This window comes from Pteropus alecto, unplaced genomic scaffold (assembly GCF_000325575.1).
Source record: "Pteropus alecto unplaced genomic scaffold, ASM32557v1 scaffold22, whole genome shotgun sequence".
Lineage (NCBI taxonomy): Eukaryota > Metazoa > Chordata > Mammalia > Chiroptera > Pteropodidae > Pteropus > Pteropus alecto.
This window is the reverse complement of record NW_006434839.1, coordinates 18,137,381-18,162,637: the sequence shown is the minus strand read 5'-3', so window position 1 is coordinate 18,162,637 and position 25,257 is coordinate 18,137,381. Positions and strand designations below refer to the sequence as shown.

Below are 25,257 nucleotides of genomic sequence, written 5' to 3'. Positions count from 1 at the left end.
TTTTAAAAAGACTGATTAGAGAAGGTCCAAGGGAGAATGGAAGAGAAGGAATGGCATCAGCTAGTAGACAACTATTTCACGGCATCTTGCTATAACAAGGCAAAAGGAAATGCAGCAACAGCAGGAGGCGGGGCCAATCTGAGAAGAAATGTGATGACACAGACAGTGGGAATAACAGCTGAAGAGGCACCTCTGAATACACGCGAGGGCACAGAACTGGTGCACAGCGGCCAGCTAAGCCTGAGCCGGGGAACACGGACAGTCTGCCCACAGAGAGGAAGAAGGGTGAATATGTGGATACAGATGCCAGTGAATTGGTTGATGTGATGGTGAAGGAGTATGGAACTTCTTTCATATTGCTTCTGTGCTCTCCGTGAAATTGAAAACAGCTATAAGTGAAGCAACTGAAAGGGGCCCTGAAGGAAGGACTCAAAAGAGAGAAGAAAGTGTAAAAAAAATGTAGGGGGGGAAAGGTGAGTAAAGCATTAGAAATGTCATATAATTGTCAACCAGCACAAAAGATCAAGAGGTTATGGTTGTGAATGTAAAGTGAGACTGGTCAGCGAGGGTGGACGGTTTCCTGTAGCCTGTACAACCTCATTGCTATGGGCATGAGAGAGGTGGAGAGATGAATTTAAATAAGCATCAGGGTTTTGCCAAGTGAACAGGACAACCTGAGAGCAAGTGCAACAATAGCTCATGTGATCTAAGACGGGCAAGCAGATTTCTGACAACTGAGGTTTCACTAAAAAAATGATATGCGCTGATAAAAAAAAATCACAATGTTGAAGAATATCTAGTGACATGTTCATGCTATATTAAGAAAACAAATAGGTTACACAAAGTACTATGTAGAGCATGACCCCATTCTGAGAGAGATATATTATACATATTCATTATGGCAGAGAAAAATGATTACTTCTGAATGATGGGAAAATTTCCTTTTTGTCCCTTTTTGAGATAGTCTACAAAGAACATTTATTGCTTTAATAATTAGAAAAACATGTTATTTTAAACGGCATTGCTGTTAAAATTCCTTGTAAACGACGTAGTCACTTAAATTATAGGTTTAATCTATATGAGTAGGTCTTCCTAAAGTCAGTAATAGGTGCTACAAACGTACATTAAGATGACAGAGATTTTTACGTGGAAATGGATTTGACTGGACTGTGCATCTCCTTAGATGGCTCTCTAAGCTAAAACATTTCTAAAAGACACCCATAGCAAAGGCTCTTGTTCAGCCAGTATGTATCAAGATGGTGTAAATGATGTCACCTATCCTGGTTAGTTAGGCATCCTTTCTGATCCACTGGTGTCTGTGTGGTTTCTGCTGTTAAATATTTTGAACATCATCCCTGCCCATACCTAAGAGAAAAACAGCAGACTGAATATAGAGGAATAATTGGGTTTTCATTCTTCAACCATATGAAATACAATGTAGTCAAGAAGGCTGTAATTTATGAACACTAGAAACACACAAAAAAATAACTTAAATGCTTGATAAAAAATGGAGACTATAAAACTGTTGAATAACCTGGTTACAGCCATGTTATGGTGGTAAGATCATGGGTGAATTTTTAAGTCAGTAATTTAACAATCAAATGATACATGTTCCCATTAAGAAAAAGTAGTAAACTTTCTTGTACATGAAGGATTAAAACTCAGTTATTAGTAAAGAAACTAGAGCCATGAAGAACCACTAATCCCACATGGGTCCTGTAGATAAAGTACAAAAATCAAAAAAAAGAGCTATAACTTAAAAATATTACACAATGCTATCTATACAGGTAAAACAAAATTAATGAAGAGACATTTAAACAGCCTGTAGAGCAAACTGTTACATTTACAAAGCTGATATAAACTTTTGATTCTCAAATATCTTTACTAATAAAAATGTTAAAAAGCTGCTCCATTATTACTGCTATCTCATAATATTCACTTTGTGAAATGTATCAAGATTTAAAATCTAGCCTCTTGAACACAGCGACTTTTTTTTTTTAACAGGTATGTCATTTACTACTGTCTCATAGCTACAAATACTCGTTTTAGAGGGGTAGCCTAACTTGCTATGAAACAAAAATGGCAATGAATGTTTACCAGAAAATTATATTTAGTCAGTTACGATTTAAAAACAAACTATCTACTTAGAGACACCTGTGAAAGTAACAATGGGCGCCATAAAAATCAATATACAATTCACTGGCAGAAGAAACAACTGAATAACAAAATTTTAGATTAGAGGGTTATCAAGGTGCTTGTAACATTTTAAACCATTTGGGGTGTGCCAGAAAAAATGTGGCACAAGTTGTTTTTAAAAGCATGAAAAGTATAATAAAGAGAGCTGAAAAGTCCAAAACCAAGCATGTGGAAAACTGGTAGGCTTTTAAACTGATGAACTTTCAAACTGAACTAAGTTGATTAAAGGAAATACTTAGCAAAATTATTACAGTGCTATAGAAAAAATGTTTAATGTCAACTAACAGTTGACATTAAACTGCAAAGTATATTAATTTGTAACATAAAAATATTTGTTATAGGCAGTCATCATACATTCTTAGAAAAAGTGTTATAAGCCAAAATTATTTGGCATCAACTCTCATTTTCTTTTGGAAACACTGATATAACTGTTTCCATGCTTTTGTGCCATGTTCAAATTTTTATACCTATTGCTTTGTCTAATCATATCTGAATATAAATGACACACTGTTCAGTCTGAAAAACACAGACATAAAGTGACTAACAAGGAACATCGGCAAACGATGTGACATACTGGCAAATGGTTTGAAGGTCACAGAACCCATCTGTTTAGAGGAGTCTACTGAATGCCTAGTTCACAGAACATCAGAAAGCTGTGCATTTAAATCCCCCACTGTCTTGCCCACCCCTCAACAGCCTACCCGCTTCGCTTCCACCCCAGCTACCACAGCTAAGCAATTGCCTCTCATTTACGTCCACAGATTAGGTATGAAAAAGTACCCTTACATCCAGCTGTACCATTTGATGTGGATACTGTTGAAAACAATGTCAGACCACATTACCCAACACCTCTGATTTGAATAGGCACAAAGAAATTGTAGACCACAGTACCAGAAGTTTGCCTTCCCTGAAGAAGTAACTGGTATGGCTTTTTCCACTAGGTTATGGAGGAAGTGGTTAAGACAATGCACTTGGAATCAGAAAGACCTGGGTCCAAGTTTTGACTCTACAAGTGTCAGCTATGTGACACAGGACACATTACTTAACCATGAGCCTTAATGTGAGACAGCAATAGTATCTCCTTCAAAGGAGACTGATAATTAAATGAGACAATCCACATAATGTGCTAAATAGCACTCCTGGCATATCGGGCTCAGTAAGTAACAGCAGCAGTTTTCTAGAGTTTTAAACATGTTATTCCCAAATTCTTCGACATTCCTTCCAGGTGGACAGGTCTCTCTCTCTTCCCCTTGAATCTGAGCCCTATGACTACTTATGGATAGACTATTATAGAAAGTGACTTTCTGACCGAGACTAAAGAACTGACAGATTTGATTTCCTGTCTCTTGGGACACTCATTGATGGATCTCAGCCATTTTGTGACAAAGAAGCCCATGCCCCAGCCCCAGCCCCAGCCCCAGCCTCCACTGACCTCCCAGCAAACAGCCAGCAGTGAGGGAGCCACCCTGGAGTAGACCCTCCAACACCCTCTCTACTCCCATTGCCACATGGGGTGCGGACCATGAGCTGTCCCCACCAAACCAGCCTAAATTGCAGGGTTGTGAGCAAAATAAATGAATTGCTGTTGTTTAAAACCATTAAGTCTTGGGGTGGTTTGTAGCATAGCAATAGATGACAAAGCAGGAATATGTTATTATCTTTGCATTCTTTCTTCTGCCGGAGAGGATCACAGGTTAGGATCTTAAAGAGTGTTCAGAGTATAATTCAGACATTTCTAGAGGGAAAATCCTCCCAGGGGGTCCCTTTCTATGAGTAAACACAGAACTCCTTGGGAAAGAATTCATTGTAACCTAAGAAAAATACATCTTAGTGCTCATCTCACCTAACCCCCACCAGAGTGGTGGCAGAACCCTAAGGAATTGAGGCTTCAATAAACATAATGGAGCTTTTAAAAAAGTCTGTATAAAGTCAGTGATAAAACAGAAGTACAGCTTTGTAACGTCAAGTAAGCAAATGAATGCTACACAGAGACTAACATCCATCTTGAAAAGCAAGGAATCATGAAGCCACCATCTGCATCTAAGGAAAGAGCTGGAGACAGAGCACAGCAGTAGATACACAAAAGGAAATAACTTTTTTTTATTTTTTTTGGCGGGGGGGGGGGGGTGGGTGCTCCACCAGAGGAACATGATTATTGTCCTTTAATTAAAAATATTAAAAGTGTCAATATTTTGCTAAGTTACTAGTATTTGCACTGACCTATTGTTACACAGCCCTCCACAGTGGGTCTTGGAAATCTATGTTATGGTGCATGATCTTAATGCCCAGGACACCTCCTTTGCTGCACTCATCACGAATGGGACTTGTTAATCACGGTTAGTCTCTCCCTAGACAACAAGTCCCATGAGTACAGGGACTCTCTAGTTTACACTCTCTTCCCAGGGCCCAGTACCTGGCACAATAGAATACATTTAACAAATATTTGTTGGGTGAATGCTGAATGACTAGAGCTAAAAAAGGCTATTGAAAAAACTGGAGTTGATTCCTGGATCACTTCAGTATGAATTCACATAGGGCAGAAAAACAATATTCTTAAAAAAAAAAAAAAAAAAATCGGTTTATACTCCAACACTGATATTGTTTTAGAAATAACTGGTTGCTGTCATGAGTTAGAAAATAATGAACTCATGCTGGAAGAGTTATTTTTATTAACAATTTCCTCTCCATCTATTCAAATACTCTTCATACTCCCAATAGTGTATCGCCTACAATTAGAACCATCACCAGAATTCAGAATTTTATAGAACCCATACTTTAACAAATGTCAATTGTAATTGCTTCCTCAGATCCCTTCTCTCCCTTTTCCTATCAATCTACTTCCAAAAGTGGTTAACATAATATCCCTTAAACACTGTTTTTGTCATATCCCTTCCCACCTCAGAGCCTACAGTTAATCTCAACTGTCAAGTGTTTGAAATTTAAATTCATTAATAGTTTGACATATTACAATTCCCATTAAGGGTTTCTAAAGCTCTTCCATTAACTGTCCTCTCTACCATCCCTCCAAACCAAACTCATATTACCATCCCCCAAATAAGCACAAACATGCATAGAACTTCTGATATAGCCAAGCTATGATGGAAGGATTCTCCTCAATAACACCACTGAGGTCCCATTATTTTGTCAAGACACTCCAGAAAGAAGCCCAGTGCACTTCTCAGTGTCTATGAAAGATTTATCCCCAATCACTCATGGAAAGGGCACCATCAAGAAAATCATCGTTAGCTCTAAGTTAATTTTTAGGGATTATCTAGAGGTTTATATAAAATAATCGAAGACTATTAGATTCTATTGATTTAGCCTTTGTGAAAGGAAACTTGAACTTTCTAATGAGAGCAATGATACATCTGCATTTCACTATATTAATTATTATATTAAAGTTTTCATTAGTAGTGAACCTATCATTACCAGACTACATAATCTGCCCTCACAAATTTCTTGCAAATTCTATTGACTGGAAATAGCAAAGGATTATATAACTCAAGGAAATCAATACGACAGCCTTTCATGGGAACCAAACTAAATTCCTATTTAAAGACTCAATTCACCACTTGTCATTTCTTCAGATGCCAGTGAAAATAGAAAAGCGAGCTGATCAAATACAAAAAAAAAAAATGAGATGTAACTATAAAAGACAGATTTAATAATGACTGAAATGTGGGAAAATGATCAGGATAGAAACAGCAGTTCCTTAGCTATTGCATCCTTGTCGGTTTCAAAAAACCTCCATCATTTCCTTAATCCTGGGTCATGCGGCACTCACACATGCTTCTACATGTTCTCATCCAGAAGATGAGAATATGAGTTATGGAAAAGTACAAACTTTTCTGTATTCCGTATGATAATTAGTGAAAAGAAAATATTTAAAAATCAATGATGCTCTTCTACATTATCATAATTGCCTTTCAGTAAGATCTTAGAAGTCTTTCATGATTTACTTCTGTTTGTAATTACAATGGGAGGGAACAGCAAATGAATGATTAAACACAGAAGACTGTCTAACAATTTCTGTGCAGCTTCAATTTCTGTGCAGCTTTTATATTTACAATTAATTACAGGTGTGTGGGCTATGTTCTGGGAATTCACAGCATTTAAAGTAAAACAACAAAAAAAAATCTATGAATGACAACCTCTAGCTTTAGGAAAAAGCTTAATTTCATTAACATCGCCTTTGATGCAGAGGTATAGTGAGAGCCAAGGTTGGAAGTAGGACAGGAAATGGCTTATTTATTCTGAGTTTGTTTCTTCGTTCCTAAAGTGGGGCACTATCACTTATCTCAAGGATTTCATAGTGATGCCAGGAGACAATGCGTATGGAGGGCCTGCATGAGAACCCACAAAATAAAAACCCACCAGTGTAAGTCCCGTTCCCTCTCCCTGTTCTGCTCCAACGGCAGCCTGCTGGAAACAGCAGCAATTCTCAGGACTCCAGAGCACCACGAGCCAAATGGAATCGCCCCTTTTCCTGATTTTGGTTTGTCTACTGCCCAACCCACAATCATGAGGTGGAGGAAGGAGGATGTGGAAAAGAAATTGTTTTAGTTTAAAAAGATGGAACTACCTCCCTCCTCTTCACTTTCTGATGGCTCCAAATAGAGGTGGTTGTAAACAGAATTATTCATGCAAAGTTTAAAATAATGTCACCAAAAATTGAAGATTTAACATAATAAAGAACATGCTGCCTAAATATAGAGACATGCGGAATAGACTGGTAAGCTGAGAATAGGTGTTTATAATAATTAATAAATTTAATTTTTATCATGCCATTCCTACACTTAAAAAGTCACTTTTTAAAACAATACATATTATCCTATTCCCAATACACTTTTGAAGTTTCCATAATTCCTAAGCCCTCCTGCTTTAGAAAACATGGTTGTCTAGACAGCACCTGACAAGTCACCTCTCTCCAAGGCCCTCTCAAAACTAACCACTCACAACCCAAAGTGGCCATGTGAGCCCACAGAAATGATGCTGACTCCAGCTCTTTCCACCCTATGGTCTGATCATCTAAAATATCCATTTGATTTTATGTCACTGCTTATTTTCCCACTGGCCTTAGGCTTGCTGTGAGGATAAACTAAGAGATCAACCTTACTTTTCATCTAGCACTCTCTGACTTGAGTGTGAGTTCCACCTAAGAGGCAATGCCTATTTTATGGGACAGGAAGCAGGTGACCAAGATCTGTTCTATAACTTTCAAAGTGTGAGGAGAAGGGGAAAAGTTCAAGGGGAAACCTTTCTACTAAGACAGACTGAGATTCAACTGCAAATATTTTCTCAAGCACTTAATATGTACCAGACCCAGGGCTAGGCGCTATAGTAGGTGATCTTGTTTAGTACTTATAATTCAAACATAACTATGATTGTGTATTAAGGCCAGAGAGATAAAACACTAAAGCATCTCCCCAACCCCATTTACCTAGGGAGTTAAAGGCTACCGTAAAGGCAGAATGGCTGCAATGCCCAGACATGAGCACATGACTGGGTTGTTTACCCCAATTTGACGAGTCTCAATCTCTGCTGTGCGTAAAAATCACTTCTTGAATATACAAAACTGTGTTTAAAGTACTTTATGGATAAATTCAGAGCTTCTCAAGGGTTTACCATCTATAATGTTTTAACCATTAAAACCTAATGCTCATAGGAGCTACAACCCATTTTGATACAGGTAAGGTGCCTAGTACAGCACCTGACACCGAGACTGGACTCTATCCATGGTCTGTTTTCCATAGAGGAATTTCATGAGAAGGGTTCAGGGCTGTTGAAGAGCTTGTCAGCTCTAGCATTTTTATTTTTTTAGGGGGTAATTATGTGAACATAAGCACTGCAATTGTCTGCTTAAAATACGCTAACATGGCTGTATTAGAGCAAAGTCAGACACTGTTGACATATATTTTACATTCTTGCCAGGTCACTTTCAGCACTATGTTAAGCAATGTTCTACTTCACCCAACCCTATGAGAAAAAAGTTTATGAAAAACTGATTTTAAACAGATATGCCTTTAGAAATATCTAGTAATCTTAAGGTGTGAAAGAAGAGGGCTTTTGACAATAACATTTATTTAACTTAAAAATCTAAACTGAACTGAGATGAATTGGATTGGAAAGATAAAACTGAAGATACAATTTTTAAAAATTTCAAGTGGAGAACTTGCCTTATCAATCTTATATTAGATGCATAAGACCTTAACTACAAAAATATAATCAGCTCATCTTAACAGTTTGAAGAAAAACACTGTTCACAGCTAAGTGACCAACATGATGAGGAGGCACATTTTCCCTGCCTTCTTAAAGGGCAATAATTATAAGCATCTGAGATATTCACATTTCTTAGACAATCACTATGACATTCTGCCTTCACTCTGGCTCTCCTGCAAACTTCTGTTTGCCTAGTAGGTAGGGTGATTGCTATAATTTTTTCTCCTTGAAAACAGTGGTAAATTTTAAATATTTACATTTAATAAATTAAAACTTTTAATGCAAAAAATAATATGCAATATAATTGTGCCAAGAGAGTAATTGTTTTAGAAAATGCATATCAAATGACTGATATCCTCAAGCTTACGCACTTCAATGGCTACTCGCCTGAGGCAGGATGAAATCCAATCATACCATGGCCTTCGCCCTCCAGCATGGTGTGGCCCCAGCCTAGCTCTGCACCTGATCTTATGCCATTCCCTCTCTTGCTCTGACTTATAGTTCCTATCTTGTCAAACTCTTTCCTCTCAGGGTCTTTGCGAACACTGCTCCCTTTGCCTGCACACTCTTTTTCCAACTGTGTTCACAACATCCCTCCTTCAAGTCCCAGGGGGTGTCAGTTCCTCAGACAAGCCTTTCTTGACTCAGTCTCAGGTAATACTCCCCCTTAATCTCTCTCATAGCATTCCTTCCTTTCTTCCATTATCATAACTTGTACTTAGATGTTTTGTTTACTGGTTTCATGTCAGTCTCTCCCACTAGACTTTAAGATTCACGAGAAAGCTGAAAGCTCTTAATTTTTCTTTCTAAAACAACTACAACTGAAAAGAAGAAAGGTAGACTTTCGAGAGCACTGCTTCAGATCCTTGTTTCCTCTTATAATTAAGACATGCAATTAATTAGCAACATGACAAAGGAAATTCTTATAAGAACTCGTGACTTGTAGTTTAGCCAGGGAGTCTTAAAATGAGGTAGGTAAAATGTTATCAGAACACCACAAAGGAACACTCTGTTTTCAGATCACAAGAAACTAATTCTAAAAAGGAACTGTTAATTGAACTGAAGGTCTCCTAAATTATGATAATCTTCAAAGTGTACAAAAATCTATTCCTGGTTTCATCCTATTTGTAACCCTGAATCTATCGTGCACCCGGTGTGGATTAAACTGTACAGCACTGACCTAAAAAGCTTCATCTTTAGTTTGCTTTCACGGATATCCTGATAATTTATTAATAAAAATCAGCAAGAAGATATTGTTCAAGTGTCTTCGGTTTCTTACTAGACGGTGGTGATAAACTTTTTGCTTCCATGACGTAACACCTTCACTTCTTAATATGTTATTTTGCCTGGTATCGTCTATTTTTTTCCTTCACTAATAGAAAATGTTCATCGGAGAAAATCTCTCAGGTGTAAAGAATCAAAATTGTTATTTCCTGTGGTTGTCTTACTGGACAAAACACAATGCTATCTAAAATTCATCAGCTATTTGTATTTCACGAAAACTGATTTGCTTGCAGAATCAACACAACGTCTGGCCAACCCTCCTCTTCCTTTTGCAAGACACAGGATGAAGGTGTCACCTTAGTGGACAGAGACAGATACAATCTATGGTTTCATGAGCTCAGCTCTGCTCAGCAAATTCATTCATTAAAATGAAAAACACAAAAAGGGTATGTTTTGGTCAACCAACTGTCTACAATTATAGAATTTTGAAATACAAAAGGCTGTGTGTTTTACTTAGCTGAAACGAGAATATTATTATTTCATCATTATTTAGCAGATGTGTCATATGAGGAATACCCTCACAATACTCTCTAGTATGCCAGTAGCTGCTTTCAAAACTGGAGTGGAAACATTATTCTATTTAATACTTTTATTTTACTTAAAGATTTCCTTTGTTCTATGTAAAAATTCCAACACTGAGCCATACAACCATAAGGTTTTTTAATTTGAAAAATAAAGCATGTAAGTTCTGCCTAAAAACCTGTATATAATCATAAATAACATGTAGTGTGTTTTGAAAGACTCGTGAAATTTGTAAAAATGGGTATTTTCCGATTAATTTAACTTTGAGGGAAAATATTTCACAAAGAAACATCGTGTTATAATGAAATGTATTTGACTCATTAGAGTTCTTACATTTATTTTAGCAAATAGAGTTTTAAAAGTGGTATTTCCTTGACCATATTACTTTACATCAGTGTTTCCCAAGTGGGGCTACTGTGTACCCCATGGGGAGACTTTTTGGCTATCACAACTGGGAGGAGCTCCTGGCACCTAGTAGGTATAAAGGCAGAGGCCAAGGCTGCTGGGAAGCATCCTACACACCAAGACAGCTCCTCCCCACAACAACGACAAAAAATATCTGGTCCCAAATGCCAATAGTGCTAAGGTTGAGAAAACCCATTTTAAAACAAAACTGTTATAAACATTTTTTTAAATTGAGTTTTGAACCCAATGAATAGGTCGTTTTCAAAAAGGAAGATTATTTTAGGCAAAATCTGAACATACTGAGTCATAGTCTGAGAGAAGTAAAACAATAATATTACATTATACATAATACATAATACATAATAAAGTCAAAATATACAATTTTCTAAAAGGACACAACTTGGGCATAATAATAAACCTCCACTTATATTCACGTCGAACTTTTTTGTGTGTCTGGTACATAGCAGGTACTCAAAATTTGAGAGGAGGAGGAAGGGATCTATATTCTTATACCATACTCCAGAACACTTTATATAAGAGACCTGAAACCAAGATAAAGGACAGCACTAGGTTATTTGGCAGATGTCCTCCAAAGTCCTCCCTTCCTCCATCGCACTAGCACGTAGCCAGCCAGCCAGCCAGCCACAGCCACTTCCCAGTCTCCTATGCAGATAGGGTGTCCACAAAAGTTCTCTCCAATGCACATGTGTGCATTGCTTAGAAGATGCTTGTCCTTCACTTCCTCTCTTGCCCCTTTTACCAGAGTTTGGGATGTGGAGGTGGCATTGTCCCAGCTTCAGCCATGCAGATTAGGCTAATTCTGTAAGGAGAACAGTAAGATAGAAACAACCTGGGCTGCTGAATGAACACTTGGCATAGAGCTGCCACTCCAGGAGACATCACTCACCTCCAGAAGGGTGAGAAATAAACTTCTTATTTAATCTACCATACTGTGGGTGTCTTTGCTGTGGCCATTTTATATAAGACTATTCTATAATTTGTTATGGCTATTCTATAATTTGTTATCCCCTATAATGCAAGTGATATAAATGCATTCTATCTGAAGAAATGTTAAACTGACATAATTTTTAAAAGGCTCACTGCAAATATTACTTGAAAATCTGGATTATATAGTCTCTGTATAGTGACTATAGATTAGGAGGAAAGATTGTCATGTCTAAAATTCTGTTAATTCTCAATTGTCCAATCTAAACAGAAAAAAGATACAAGAAATCTAGAACTAACTGCCCGAGGAATCCAATGTTTCAAAAAATACTAGTAGCAAGAGGGAAAAAGTAGTGAAGGCCAGAAAATTCCACAAACTAAACAATTTGCATTGATAAATGATTTCTGGGTAAGTTGTATTTTTAAATTGTGAATATTCAATTAAATTTAATTCAGAAGGCTGTGTGTCTACCTTGGGTTTCAGAAAATGTAGCTGCTTCTCCTTGAGCAGATTCTCTATTAAACTCCACAGTACTTTTCTCTAGACTCCATTTGAACATATATATTTTTCAATATATATTATTCAAAGATTTACTTCTGTTTTCTGCCAACAAGGGCTAATTACTGAGAAACAAAGTATTTCTTACACAATCAAATTAAAATATATTTCAGTTAAGCAGCCCTATGCAAGTCATATTTTCCATCAATATTGCTCTTTTAAAAATATAATTCCCCACATAAAATTCATGTCTAAAATATTACACCTGTTATAAAGCCACGCACTTTTTTTATTGGCAAATATTAAGTAGTAAAAGTAACAAGATATACATTGTCATTTCATAATACCCTCCTTCCAGAATCATATTCATGGATTTTAATGAAAAGTCAACTGCCATTAATTCAATGATCTATGCAATTTTTTATAATTTGAAAATCAAAAGCATCAAGATAGCATGATTTAAAAAGTAAAATAGCTTGGTATGCAATATCTTTTTAAAGTTTCTAAAATTCTAAAAAATCTGAATGTCTCACAATAGAATCATTTCTAAATTTTAATAAAGTTCAAGGCATAAGTTAGGTATCTTTCTATCTGAAAAAAACACAATTTATATATTACGTTCAAAAATATCTACTATATTCAGAAAAATATGACTTTTGCCTTCTTGTAAGAAAACAAAATGCACTTCTTTCTCCCAACTGAATAGCAGCATACTCACTACTAATGGAGTAGATTTTGACTTTTAGAAATAAGTTTATCTCATAATATGAAATAAGTTTCCCATTCTCTCTCCTTCCAATTTCTTTCTGGGGCATTAGCCAGTCACTAAAAAATATTCTATTATTAAAGGAAAAGGCAACTAAATGACACATCTGGACCCAACTAAATATTTCATTAGTTTCACTAGCTCCAGTGAATGCCCCCAAGGGAACAGTCAATCAGTAAATCACTACAGTGAGACCAGGACAGGTATATGAAAATAGTGTTATTACCTACTTTTAAAAATACAACCATCCTAATAAATCAATCGCAATTCTCAATTTAAAAAATGACGATAAGCTTTGAGTCTCCAAACACATCCAGTTTGTGCATGCCCCATTTTTGACCTGAGGTAAATCATAATCTCTTGGGGCTTCTTTTTTGTTTGATTTTAATCTATAAACAAAGGAGACTGGTACCAACCACTGATTCTCCACAAGGGCAGTGCCCTAGGAGGCATTTTGGAAAAAGTGAGAGTATTTTTAGTTTCCACAGTAATTGGTGCTTTGGGGGCAGGGGTAGGGATCTGCCACACACTCCGAAAAGGTCTCAAGTACCCCACAACTCTCGAATGTCCTGTTCATTCCTTTCGTTAAACTCTTCAGTATGACTATCTGAGCCTAAAGAGTAACTCCTTTTTGCACATTTCAGTTTTAACAAACACTGAATTTTCCAAGGATTCAACTCCCATAAATGTGAACTTTTGTTTGGAACTTTACCAATAGTCATCGCCATTTGAGAAAAGTCACCTCCCTCACAGCAAAACCACTCACTGTATCTGAGTCTCCAGTATAACACACCTGGATCAGGATTCTTTTGCAAAGGTTACATTCATTGTGATGCTATGAACAGGTGCAAACAGCCACCTACTTTATCATGTCTTCCCGTAGGGTCAGACCTGAGCATTTATATATTGAAATGTACTATGTTTTGTTAAAAATTACTTTCCTGTTACTTTATGTCACAATTAGGGCAATGTATTGGATATTTTTAATATAACCTAATTATTCATGCGATTATCTATAAATTTCATTGAAGGATAGCAAAAGTAATACAAAAACACTAGATCTGATAGGGATGCAAACCGCTGACCAAGAGTATCAGGTAAAGCTCACTGCATCTCCAACATTTCTAGATTCTGTGAAAAACTTTCAGTTTGGAAAGCCCTAATCATTAGCAAGCCTTTACTCTTACATTTGAAAGTACTGCAGTTAAGTTAAAGAGAAAAATAGACGTGGTTGCTGAGGTGCTACGTAAAAACACACCCTGCTAGACTCAGACATTTGTGTGAGTAGTGGGAAATGCCACTGTGCTGATGTTTTCAGGCTGATAGAGAGGGACAGAAAATACCTAAGGTAGAACGGCAGTCTTCACATCTGTTTGGTTTTAAGAGGCTGAACTACAGGCCTCTCCAGAGACTGTGCCCTTGTTTTCTCCTCGGGCTGAGGGTCACAAGTTTGAGTGATAAACTGACTTAGCATTTCTCCCACAAAATTCATTCAGGAAAATATACACTGGCAAGCAATGCAAAAGTTCCAAATGTGGAACAAAATGAAAACCTCTCACAATCAAACCGTTCACTAGTCTACTTAAGTAAAACTTGTCATTGAAAAAGCAACACCTTCAACTGAATGCTGGCTTGCAGATGGTATCACCATATATACTCCCATCACCATCATTCTGAAGCAATCATTCCATCATCAGACTGAGGAATAATCAATATCCCCATTGTATTAATTTTCAGTTTGTGAAAATGTACTGCAGTCATTATTTCAGGAACCATATCACCCCTTCCCACACAACTGGATCTCAGCGCTCCACCTTCACCATTATGTCTGACCGCCCACAGTTATTCCTCCACCATATCAGTGCCCATTGGAGGCAATAATTTTTGACGTTCCACAGATTTTTATATGTTAAACTCCCTAAGACAAAATTTGAGGAAATATTCCCTGGTGAAAAAAGACATCCATATTTCATATATAATAAATATATCTGTCTTGGCCAAATGACCAAGAGCCAGGAAATGCCTGATTACATACAAAGCATAAGTAGAAAGGAAAAAAAAACCAAAAAACTCAAATTTGGCTCACAAACCAAAACAAGTGCAAAAGTGGGACTAATCAATTAAAAATTATGCACTGAGAAAGTTTAACAACACTATTTTTTTAAAAACAACAAACTTTATAGAAGTATTTAAGTAATATATTTAAAGTTAATTCTTCACAAATTGTGAAAATTTCAAAATTACTACACGATTGGATGAAAACTAATAAAACTATTTGAAGAAACATATGTAAACATTTAGTTTTTAACTCTTCTGAGTTTCTGAAAATAAGAAATCATTTGTAATTTATATTGGAAGGAAAAGGCTATATTATTAGTAATATCTTTTATAAACGATTCTCTTAATTTTTCCTGACTTCAAATACATGTGACATACCAAATTACCAATTTTCTGAAAACTCATGTCTTTAACCAAATAAATACATGAAACATAAAAAGGATTTGGGAACAAATACAGGTTAAATCTTAAGTTAGCCATAACTTCAGTGTTTGAGTTTATGAAGATTATGGGTTGATGTTTGGGGTGAGGGGCATGTTTTAACCTGATATGACACTTCAAATCTATATGGTTCAAAAACTAAGAAAAAGAAGCTTCACCACTGGTGCTTTGATAAAAGAAGACACAGCAGCAGGACTCAGTCCCAGAAGGCTCTTACCCGCAGGGCCTCGATGACAAGGTCTCGGGCCTCCAGCTCCCCTTCCATCACGCTGAGGAGCATCCGAAGCTCCGATTTACTGAGGGTGTCCACATCAAACTCTTTTCTCTGTAACACAAATTTTTAAAAAGCAATGAAAAAAACTCTTCCAAGGAACAATATACATGTCTAAATATGCAGCCCTTCTAGAAGAAACATGGTCTTTACTTTGCTCCCCCCACTCACACACACGCGGACACACACATGAGGCAGGTGTGCCATGGATCATTTTTATTCCAATGGCTCAATAAACCCAAAAATCAATGGGCCCTGTGCAGCAGCAGAGAATCTATGCCCTGACCGTTGAGGAGGGCTAAAAAGCATAACACCATAAATCATAAATCTCTCCACTAGGGAGATCTATTTTCCCAACCTGCCTGCACACCTAGATTCAGAATCTCTTCAAATTGTGACATAAGTTGAAAAGTCCCTCAAGTTTGTGTCACAACAGGCCCCAGTCTTATGTGGGCAAGAAGCTGTGAGGGTAGCCAAGAAAGCACGAGAATGTATTCCTAGAAGGGCCCCAATGTAAAGGCTCCTGGGAGGTTATTATAAATTCTAGGACATCCAATAATAACAAGTCATGTTTATAGAACACTCTGCAGCAGAGGCCACCAGCTGGCTGCCTACAGCCAAATCTGGCCCACAGATGTGAGTTAACTTGGGCCACAAAATGTTTGATTCAGCCAGCATTAAAAAAAATAATAAAGATGTCACCAAAACATCCAGATCTCTGGCTTCTTTCCAAAATTAAGATGATTGGGTAACTCTAGATTCACATTCCCACAGGGTAATAATCTAATGAGCCAGGCAGCAGCAGCCCCTTTAGAAGGAAAATGCTTTTTTCTTTGCTACACACACACATATACACACACACACACACACACACACACACACACACACACAAAAGCGCGTGTGCATGGGGCAGACATATGTACTTTTAAGAGGCTTGGTCCACCACCTACATTTCATTATATATGCCTATGGTCAGGTGAGTCTGAAACCCCTACTATATAGACATCAAACGCTTTCTCATGCAATGCCTCTGTAGCTTCTTGCCATTCCAAAGGCAGGCTGAGGCTGGAACCAATGAGCCTTCCAGGGACCCAGCTACACCACAAGTCATTGGGACCAGGCCCCGGGAGTCATAACCCTTTCCCATCACTCTTCCAGCCCCACTGTCTTCTTCATGTTCCTTCCCTAGTGACTGCTTCCAATTTCATCATTGATCTACCACTGATCCCTAATCCTTCTGTCTCCACCTGTTGGCTATCCTCCTATCAAGTGTTACAAACAGGTCTTTTGACAGCCATCTTCCAAACGAAGCTGAGAGAGGATCCATCAGCATGTTCACAGCTCAGTCTGGTTAGTGAGTCTTCACAGCCTGAGCTCCCTCCAGAACCCAAGCTCTGCTGTGCCCTTCTTTGGAGAAACTCATTTGACAAACCCAGTCACCATCAAAGGGAGAGAAACACACGTTCATCCCCAAACGTCTCACAACACCCAACTTCAGAAGCTTTTCTTCAGGACATTCCAGAACAGGACTTCACAGTCACATACCACCCAGCGGCTTCCAAAGTATTCTCCAAGAACCAAACCTAATCTTTAAGATGTTGTTTCCGTTTTGGTTGAGAAAATCACAATTCAGAGAAGTTGGATAATATGCCCAGATCGCGCAACCAGGAAATGGCAGAACTGTGATCAAGTGCTTGACATGCCTACATACTTTACTGTGCCTACATACTTCACAGCGCCAACATCCTAGAGATGAAAAATAGTGCCATTATCTCAATCAGCTAATAAGAACTAGTTTAGCACTTATATACCAGACCCTATGCTATCCCTGTGATGGCACAGAAGTACACATGACAAGCCTGTAAATGATTTCAGGGGCTTTCATGCGTGACCAGAAACTGGTCGCGTCTCAGTTTCAAAGGAAACTTCTGGAAGATTATAATAATAGTATAAGAGAAAGAGATCAGAAGTAGTTCATTTTCCAAATGAAGATGTTTAAAGGATTTTCAACTTAAAATTGTTTCTTCTTGAACATATATTAGAGCAGTTATTTTGGAAAGCAGGGGCTAAGGATGAAAAAAGAGAAAAGAAAAAGCTATAGCAAGCTTTAAAGCATGGGTAGTTCTGGTTAGAAGGTTAACTTAGAGGTGTTCCTTATGAACAGTAAAATCCAACATAGTAGGACTCAAATTTGGCTCCCATTACATAGTGGTGTCTCGTAGGTCTTATAACCCAATAGTTCTCAAATTCATACACAGATAAGAATCACTTGGAGACCCTGTTAATACAGACCGCTTGGGCTCTACCCTTGCAGTTTCTGGTTCAGTATATCGGAGGCGGGGCTTTGAATTTGCCTTTCTAACAAGCTCCTGCTTCTGCTGTTGGTCCAAGGGCTATACTTGGAGAAGCATTTCTGTAACTTGTGAGTCTGTTTTCTCGTCTACATAACAGAAAACCTAACATCTACCTGGCAAAGTTTTTGTGAGGATTAAACAAAAACATATAAATGAAGTAAATGCTAAATAAAGGTGGGTGATTGTTATTAATAAAGGTGGGTGATTTTTATTATTAAAGCTGAGAGCGTCTAGATGTTTTATGTAAGGTGGAGTGGAATATTGGCTATACGCCTATTTCTTTGAAAACCTACCAGCCCAAGTCCAATAAACTCACTTTATTGACTATGATGAAAGACAGACTCTTTCATCCCAGTTTTTCCCACTGAGATGGGAGAATAAGCTGTAATTCTTATGTGCTTTACATAGTAATGTTTTATTAATGCTGCTGCTGGTTGTTCCAAAGATTTTAATTAATTGTATATTTTATTGTTCTTGTTTCTCTGAAGCTTCATAAGCAAAATACTCCATTTAAAACCTAATAAATTATGAAAGACACTGCCAGGATTCTTATTCATATTAGAGGAAGGAGAGCCTGCCCTGTTTCCATCACCATCAACATCATAGCATGTGACCTGCAACCAAAACTTCTGTTTTCTACTACGTCACCCTCAGTAAAAAAGGGAAATTCATTAAAATAGAAAACACTGTTTCATGGGTTCTTGCTAAACCTCAGATTGTTATATAGAATGTTAAAAAAAAAAAAAAAGTCTCCCGTCACAATGTATTAAGCAATGTGTTAAATACTTAAATTTAAATAAAAATATTTAAATATTTTAAAGAGTATGTCTATCTGTCTGCAACCCTCTCACTGCTATTTCCTCACTAAAAATACTACTACTTCCTGGCTTTCAATAATAAAAATATTATAATAATATTTTCAAATTGTCATTCTCCAATGCTTGATCCTTTCATCCCCTATTCTGTCAAAACAGAGTAAGAGAAAGTATATGAAAACATGTTACAGGTTGTAAGACTCCAGGTATTTTACAAATAAATTAGTATCCGGAGAAAAATAAAGATGCCCCAAAGCAAAAATCCCAATAAAAAAACTATATTATATTGTTTCATAAGTGGCATTTATCTCATCTGATGCACATATGGTACAAAAGTACCTAGATACAGAGAAAGTAATTATTAAGGTTTCTTGGTTTAAGAGCAAAATAATTGTTCTAAATCTTATAATATTTTTAAACCACTTTATTTGCATATGAATGACATACAAAATGCTGTACATCTTTAATGTACACAACTTGATGAGTTTGGAGATAAGTATATTCCCATGAAACCATAACCACATTCTATGTCATAAACAAACTATCACCTCCAAAAGTTTCCTCCCATCTTATTTTTGGTAAATTTTATATTTTGAAAAACTAACTTGATAACCTAATTTGCAAAAGAAAGATACAAGTTAGGATAGATGCAAATACCATGCTCACATAAAAAATCGGGATCGGTATCAGGGTAGCTGTGAAAACACGATGCCTCCCTTCAAAATCAAATCACAGTAGATGAGTTTGCAGATTAAGCTTTATCATTACTGCACTTTTATTACTGCACTTGCTTGTCCTAATTAACAAAGGATACTCCAGATCTCATGTATTAGTAATGGCGAGGCACTCAAAAACAAAAAGCAAACAAACAACAAAAAAAACACTAGTAGGTTTCAGCTCCACAGGCCACTCTTCTGCCTGTCATGTTCGACATTTGCCAGAAAAAGTACTCCAAGAAAAATGTTTCTTAACATTGAATTTTAAAAATCTGGCATGGACAGTTTAAGCTAATCCACAATCTAGTCACCAAGTAGAGAGAGTATTCTTTGGGACATAAACAAATATACATATACAAGAGACACAATCCCAAACTCTTACTATTCAACACAGCAGTTTTCATCAGTTCTGAATTACCTGGGGTGGGCATTCTTCTACATTTTCTCACAGAGACTTAGACACAAAGAGAGGGAAAGGGAGAAGACAAAATAGAACCTGGTTGAACTGTCACCTTAAATTGCCAGAACTGAACATAGGTCAATACCAAGTTTCCTCCACAACCACTCTCCCAGTCCGAAAATTCAAAAGTACTGGGTTTATGTAAGCAATTTAACAGTCAGAGCCCAATAGGGCTTGAAGACACTTACCTACATTCTTTAAAAATTAATGGAGTCAGCACAAAAAGCCTTTGGGAAATATTATGCGCCACAGTGTCAGAAGTGTCCCTCAGCTCTTTGCCCAAATGGATCAGTCATGGTGAAAAATTAGTGATCAAACACAAAGACAGACACGTCCTCTCTTTCCACAGACACCAGGAGCATCTCCTCCAGTTCCCGATCTGGTGGGCTGTGCCTATGTTTTCTTTATCAATGAATATACCACGTGGAAGGGAGGTGAGTCCCTGAGAAGGCAGATGGACTGCAAAGATGCTATTTTGTCCCTCTGGATCTCCGGTTTGTTAATGGTAAAATGAGAATGTATTAAGTAATCTTTAAACTCTTCCAGTGGCCAAATGTCCTGATTTCATATACCATCAGATTTGCTGGACCAGGAAATTTAGGTCACTCCCTCAAACGTTTGAGAAATATTTGAGGAAAACTAATTTTGCCTCTTTACTCAGAAGTTACGGCACTATATTTTCTTCCCAGTTTAATACTTCATACTAATAAATAATAATGCATTTAGAACTTTCCGTGTTCACAAGATTTATACTTTGGAGATGAAGAAGGCTGTAAAGAAGGGAAAAGCAATGTAAGTCATCTTGAGATTTCAAGAAGAAAATCAAAATTTGATGACTATCGTTAGCATGAAAAAATTAAATCCAATTTTCAGGTACACAGAACATTTACAACATTAAGAAAATGTGAATTTAGACAATTATAAACATTTTCATGAAGAAAAGTACGTTTTCATGCTCTAAAGCTATTTCAAATCTCTGAAGCTATGTCTTATATTGAGATCAGTCCTCCTAATTTCTCTCTACACAGAAGAAAGTGTGTTCTGGACAGGGTTTGTATAACTCCGATTTCATTCTTCCTAATCTTCCTTTGTCCTCTAACTCATCCTTAGGACATAGCATAAATCCCATTTCTGTATGTTTTTCCAGGCTCCAGATTCTTTTATTCTCTCAGTTCAGTCTAGAGTCTGTTCCAATACTTCATCTGACAATCATGTCCTGCCCTGTATATTTTCTCGTTATATTAAACTTACTTATCTATGTTAACTTTCTATTTTCTCACTTGTACTAGATGTGTTGGGATGGCAAGAGTATTGCATGTTTACATGATTTTACCTAACATGTATGCACCGCCCCCCCACCTCCTTTAGGTATAAAACACCTATTTCACGCAGTATAAAAACACAAAGCATGTAAATAATATACCAATCTTACTTAAGATCCAACAATATGGTCTACTTTAGGGGCAACTAAGTAACTGATAATTCAATCATTTCCATTCACTGTTTCAAAAACCATTTGGAGTAATCTAAACAGGGCAACTTGGTGTGTACTGTACCTTTAAAGCAACATACTGAAAACTTGGGGTCAGCTCTCCAAGGTCATACATCTCAAATCAACCACACTGCCTGGGATCTTTCATGAAAGACAAGCAACTCAGTATACTGGAAGGAGGTAAAATTGACAAGTAAATAGAATGTCAGGAAGGAACCCTGGTAATGGATGCAGCTAATTTTAAGATATGAGAAAACTGGAGTGAAAAGCAGAAAAGTGTCTCAGTCAGGGGTGGCAGCCTCTGATAATTAAGCACAGCAACCACCTTTTCCTCCTTTCAGCTGTCCTCTCAGTCTCCATTTCCTCTTTGGGAAAAAACAGACCACAGTTCAGATAAAACCAATGCCTACTTCCATCCTAACTCAGGACTCTTACATCAGTCCTACATGGGACACGAATCATCTCCACATGCAAGATGGCATCCAGATCCAATAACTGTCCTATAAGAAGTGTATAACTGAAGAATATCATCTCAATTATCTGTAGGTGGCAAATGTTAGCATGCTGATTTTCAAATGAAGAGGCTGAGACCTGGATGACTAAAGGATATTCTCACAGTTACAAAGCCTATCTGTGGAAGAGATCAGGCCTTTGGAATCATCTTGTTACCCTTTCAAGGAAATGTAAAAAGGTCAAAACCAAATCATTTGCAAACAACTATCCATTCCTCATAGCAATGTCCCCTTGGTTATACTGCACTTATTATAACCTTTTAAATTTATCCTCAACCTATTTGGTCATTTACTAACGATTTATTCTGAGACAGCATCTTTTTCTCTAAAATCTGGATGCCTACATGGATGGCATCATATTGTGCATAGCATTAATACTATGATCTCATTATCTTTGTATAATTTATAACAGATTAAACTAAAAATTTAAACTCTTGCTATTAACATCACCATCATAATCATCATTTCTTGTAACAGTTCTCTATTTTTTTACCTAATTGTCAAAGAAAAAAGTTTCCTGTTCCATGTTATATAAGTCTTGCAGAGGAGCTCCAATAGAGAACACAATCAAGTACATTCAAATAAAGTCTTCTAAAGCAATACTCAGATGTGCTTAGGTGGCAAAGTCTGTGAAGGCGGAAGGGAGACAAAGTGTTCCATCCTTTCTAGGCACATTGAAAGTTGAATTCTAGTCCCACATTTCTGGGCGTTTGCAGACAATTCCAAAGCCTTGCCTGACCTCCTCCTTCCTGCCGAATCTTTTCTTTTATTGTCTTTTCCTGTTCCCAAACTTCCCATATTTTGGTCTCAACCTGCTCTGGATCATCCCCTCCTCCACATTCCAGTGGGTGATTTGGCCTTGACTCTATTATGGGAAGAATTCAGGATGGGAGGGTGCAGTTACCATCCCACCACCACATTCCCAGCCTTAATCATTATTTTGAAGAGAAAAAAACCTAAAGGGAAGATTAACAGTGTTGGATATTAATATTCTTTCAATCTATAAAGTATCTGAAATGTCACTGAGAAAAGCAGCTTGGAAAGTGACAACATACAAATGAAAATCAAAAAGAATCAGAGTAATCCTTCTGAAACAAGATCTGTGATATCTATGTTAATTATTACAAATCACAGGCCAATAGTTTTATTACAATCTGATAACACAAAAAAATAAATTTTCCAATTAGCCAATCAACATTAAGTATTACGACACAGTTTCTTGGTGAGTGTTCATTTTCCTCATTCAGTAAATATTGGTGAACTACCTCCCATGTGCCTGGCACTGTGCAAAGCAACCTTTCCTTTCTTTTACAAACAAAACCCTCATGGCTATTCTTGATGAAAGAAGTTGCTCCCTCCCAGCGAGGGCCTTGCTCTCCATATGATAAACAGCAGATATTTGTAATGGCTGACGAAGGACTAAGTCTATGAAACATTTCCTCACCTTACAAAGTTATACCTAAAACAGAATAGGACAGAACCAACTGGCAATCTAGCCTAGGCATGGATTAAATAAGAGAGGAAAAATGTGTTTCTCTAAACAAAACTGCTTCTGTGAGAAAATACAACAACACAAACAACAATAATAAAGTCCAAAAAAGGTGCAAACAGAAATATACGGCCTATTATTTAAGAGATAAGAAAAGTAGAATGAAAAGCACCAAGTTGAAAGCTGTTATATTTTAATATTGGGGTAATATTTTAGTCCATTTCTTAAACTTCTAGGTTATTTTTCTAAAGTACATATGTGAGACTGAAATTGTAACTTCTATGCTGAAAGCCCCTCACAGGTGTCCCAGGTTACCACTCCAGGGATCCTAGAAACCAGTCACACCTAGACACGGCTTCCTGCGGTCTCCCTGTCCAAGTTTTCCTTGTATGTCAAGACCCACTTCAAATGCCATTCTTCTGTGGAATATTTCCAGATCTTTACACTAGTAATCTTCACCAGGTCTCTTCCTCCCAGACTCCTAATGCAAATTATTTGTGCTTCTCATGACACCATCATTTTTGATTTAATTCTTTGGTATGTGTCAGTTTCTTCCACTGAAACGTGTTACCTGAGGACAGTGAAGATGTTACTTATGGTGACTCCATCTTAGTGTTCGGTAATGTGTGTTAAATCTAGATTACTTTCTACTTAAAATTATGCTGTGAAACTTTTATTATTCTATAGCTGCCATATAACTATAACTTAGTTGTTGTTTTTTTTAAAGAAAGCAAAATTGGCTAAATTTCTTTTCATTGCATTTACATTTAATAATGTCACCTGGAAACAAAAGTTTCAAGGTGCCAGCTGTTAATTTGTTTAACATTACTGTTGTATATTTTTAACAAAATCATAGTTGAATTTTTTCCTTGTTGTTATCACCATGACAACAAAATTTATATCTACTTTGTGCATAGTAGCTGCTCCAGAAAATCTCAGAATGACAAGAATGTTGGTCAGCTTCCCAAACATAGCTCTAAAAAGTTCTCCCTTTTCCTTTCACTCTTAAATTCTTTGGTGACAATAAAAAGCAGAAATATTTCTGTTTTCCATACTGCCTTATCCATTAGGAGTTATTTTCAGAGTAGAACTAGCAATATAGCCTATAAAAGTCATCACATTTGGTGAAGGTGCTGAAAATAACCCAGGTCTCCCGGCATGGTTCACAGCAAAAACTATTAACACGATCCTATTGAAAAATGTAGCTGTTACCCAGCTTTACACTTGGGATACTTTCAGCATTTAAACAGCTAAGAACAAAGATCACAAACTAAATTTAAAACCCTCCACTGAAAATCATATTAAGCTAAAAACTATAAATTAAACTTGTCTCTAAGCAACAATCTAAATAGTCAAAACTTAGTGAAAACACACACTTTCAAAAATAGTCTACTGCTTTGGAGTCTCCATTGGCTCATTACTGCCAAATGTATACATAAAAATCCATAGTATGTAAACCAATTTGAAGTGAAATAAGTTTCTAAAATGCAAAAAAAAAAAAATTATCCACTAACAACAACAAAATTGTCTTCAGTTGCCACTAACCCAAAATGCATAAAAATGCTTGATTTTTAGTCATTAGATAAGGAGCAGTTATAACGACAAATATTCCTCCACCTGCTTTTCTTAAATTTAAAAATCATTCCATAGGACAAGTGGCTGTTATGGGAGGACCACACCTTATTAACTGAAAAAATATCCAGTTTTCTGCATAGACGCCATCATTGAAATTTAGCAAAAAGTCAAGTTATTTGAAAACAAGAACCTATTAGATTAAGAATCCTACTGCAACCACCCCCCCACCACCTGCCAC

At 36.9% G+C, this 25,257-nt stretch overlaps 1 protein-coding gene across 1 annotated transcript in view; it reads right to left on the bottom strand.

The window, feature by feature from the left end:
- Positions 1-25,257, bottom strand: part of CTTNBP2 (cortactin binding protein 2) — a 229,946-nt gene that overhangs the window by 104,266 nt on the left and 100,423 nt on the right. Inside the window, 1 exon segment of the mRNA XM_025045859.1 lies at positions 15,553-15,660. Coding sequence (XP_024901627.1) covers positions 15,553-15,660 — 108 coding nt within the window.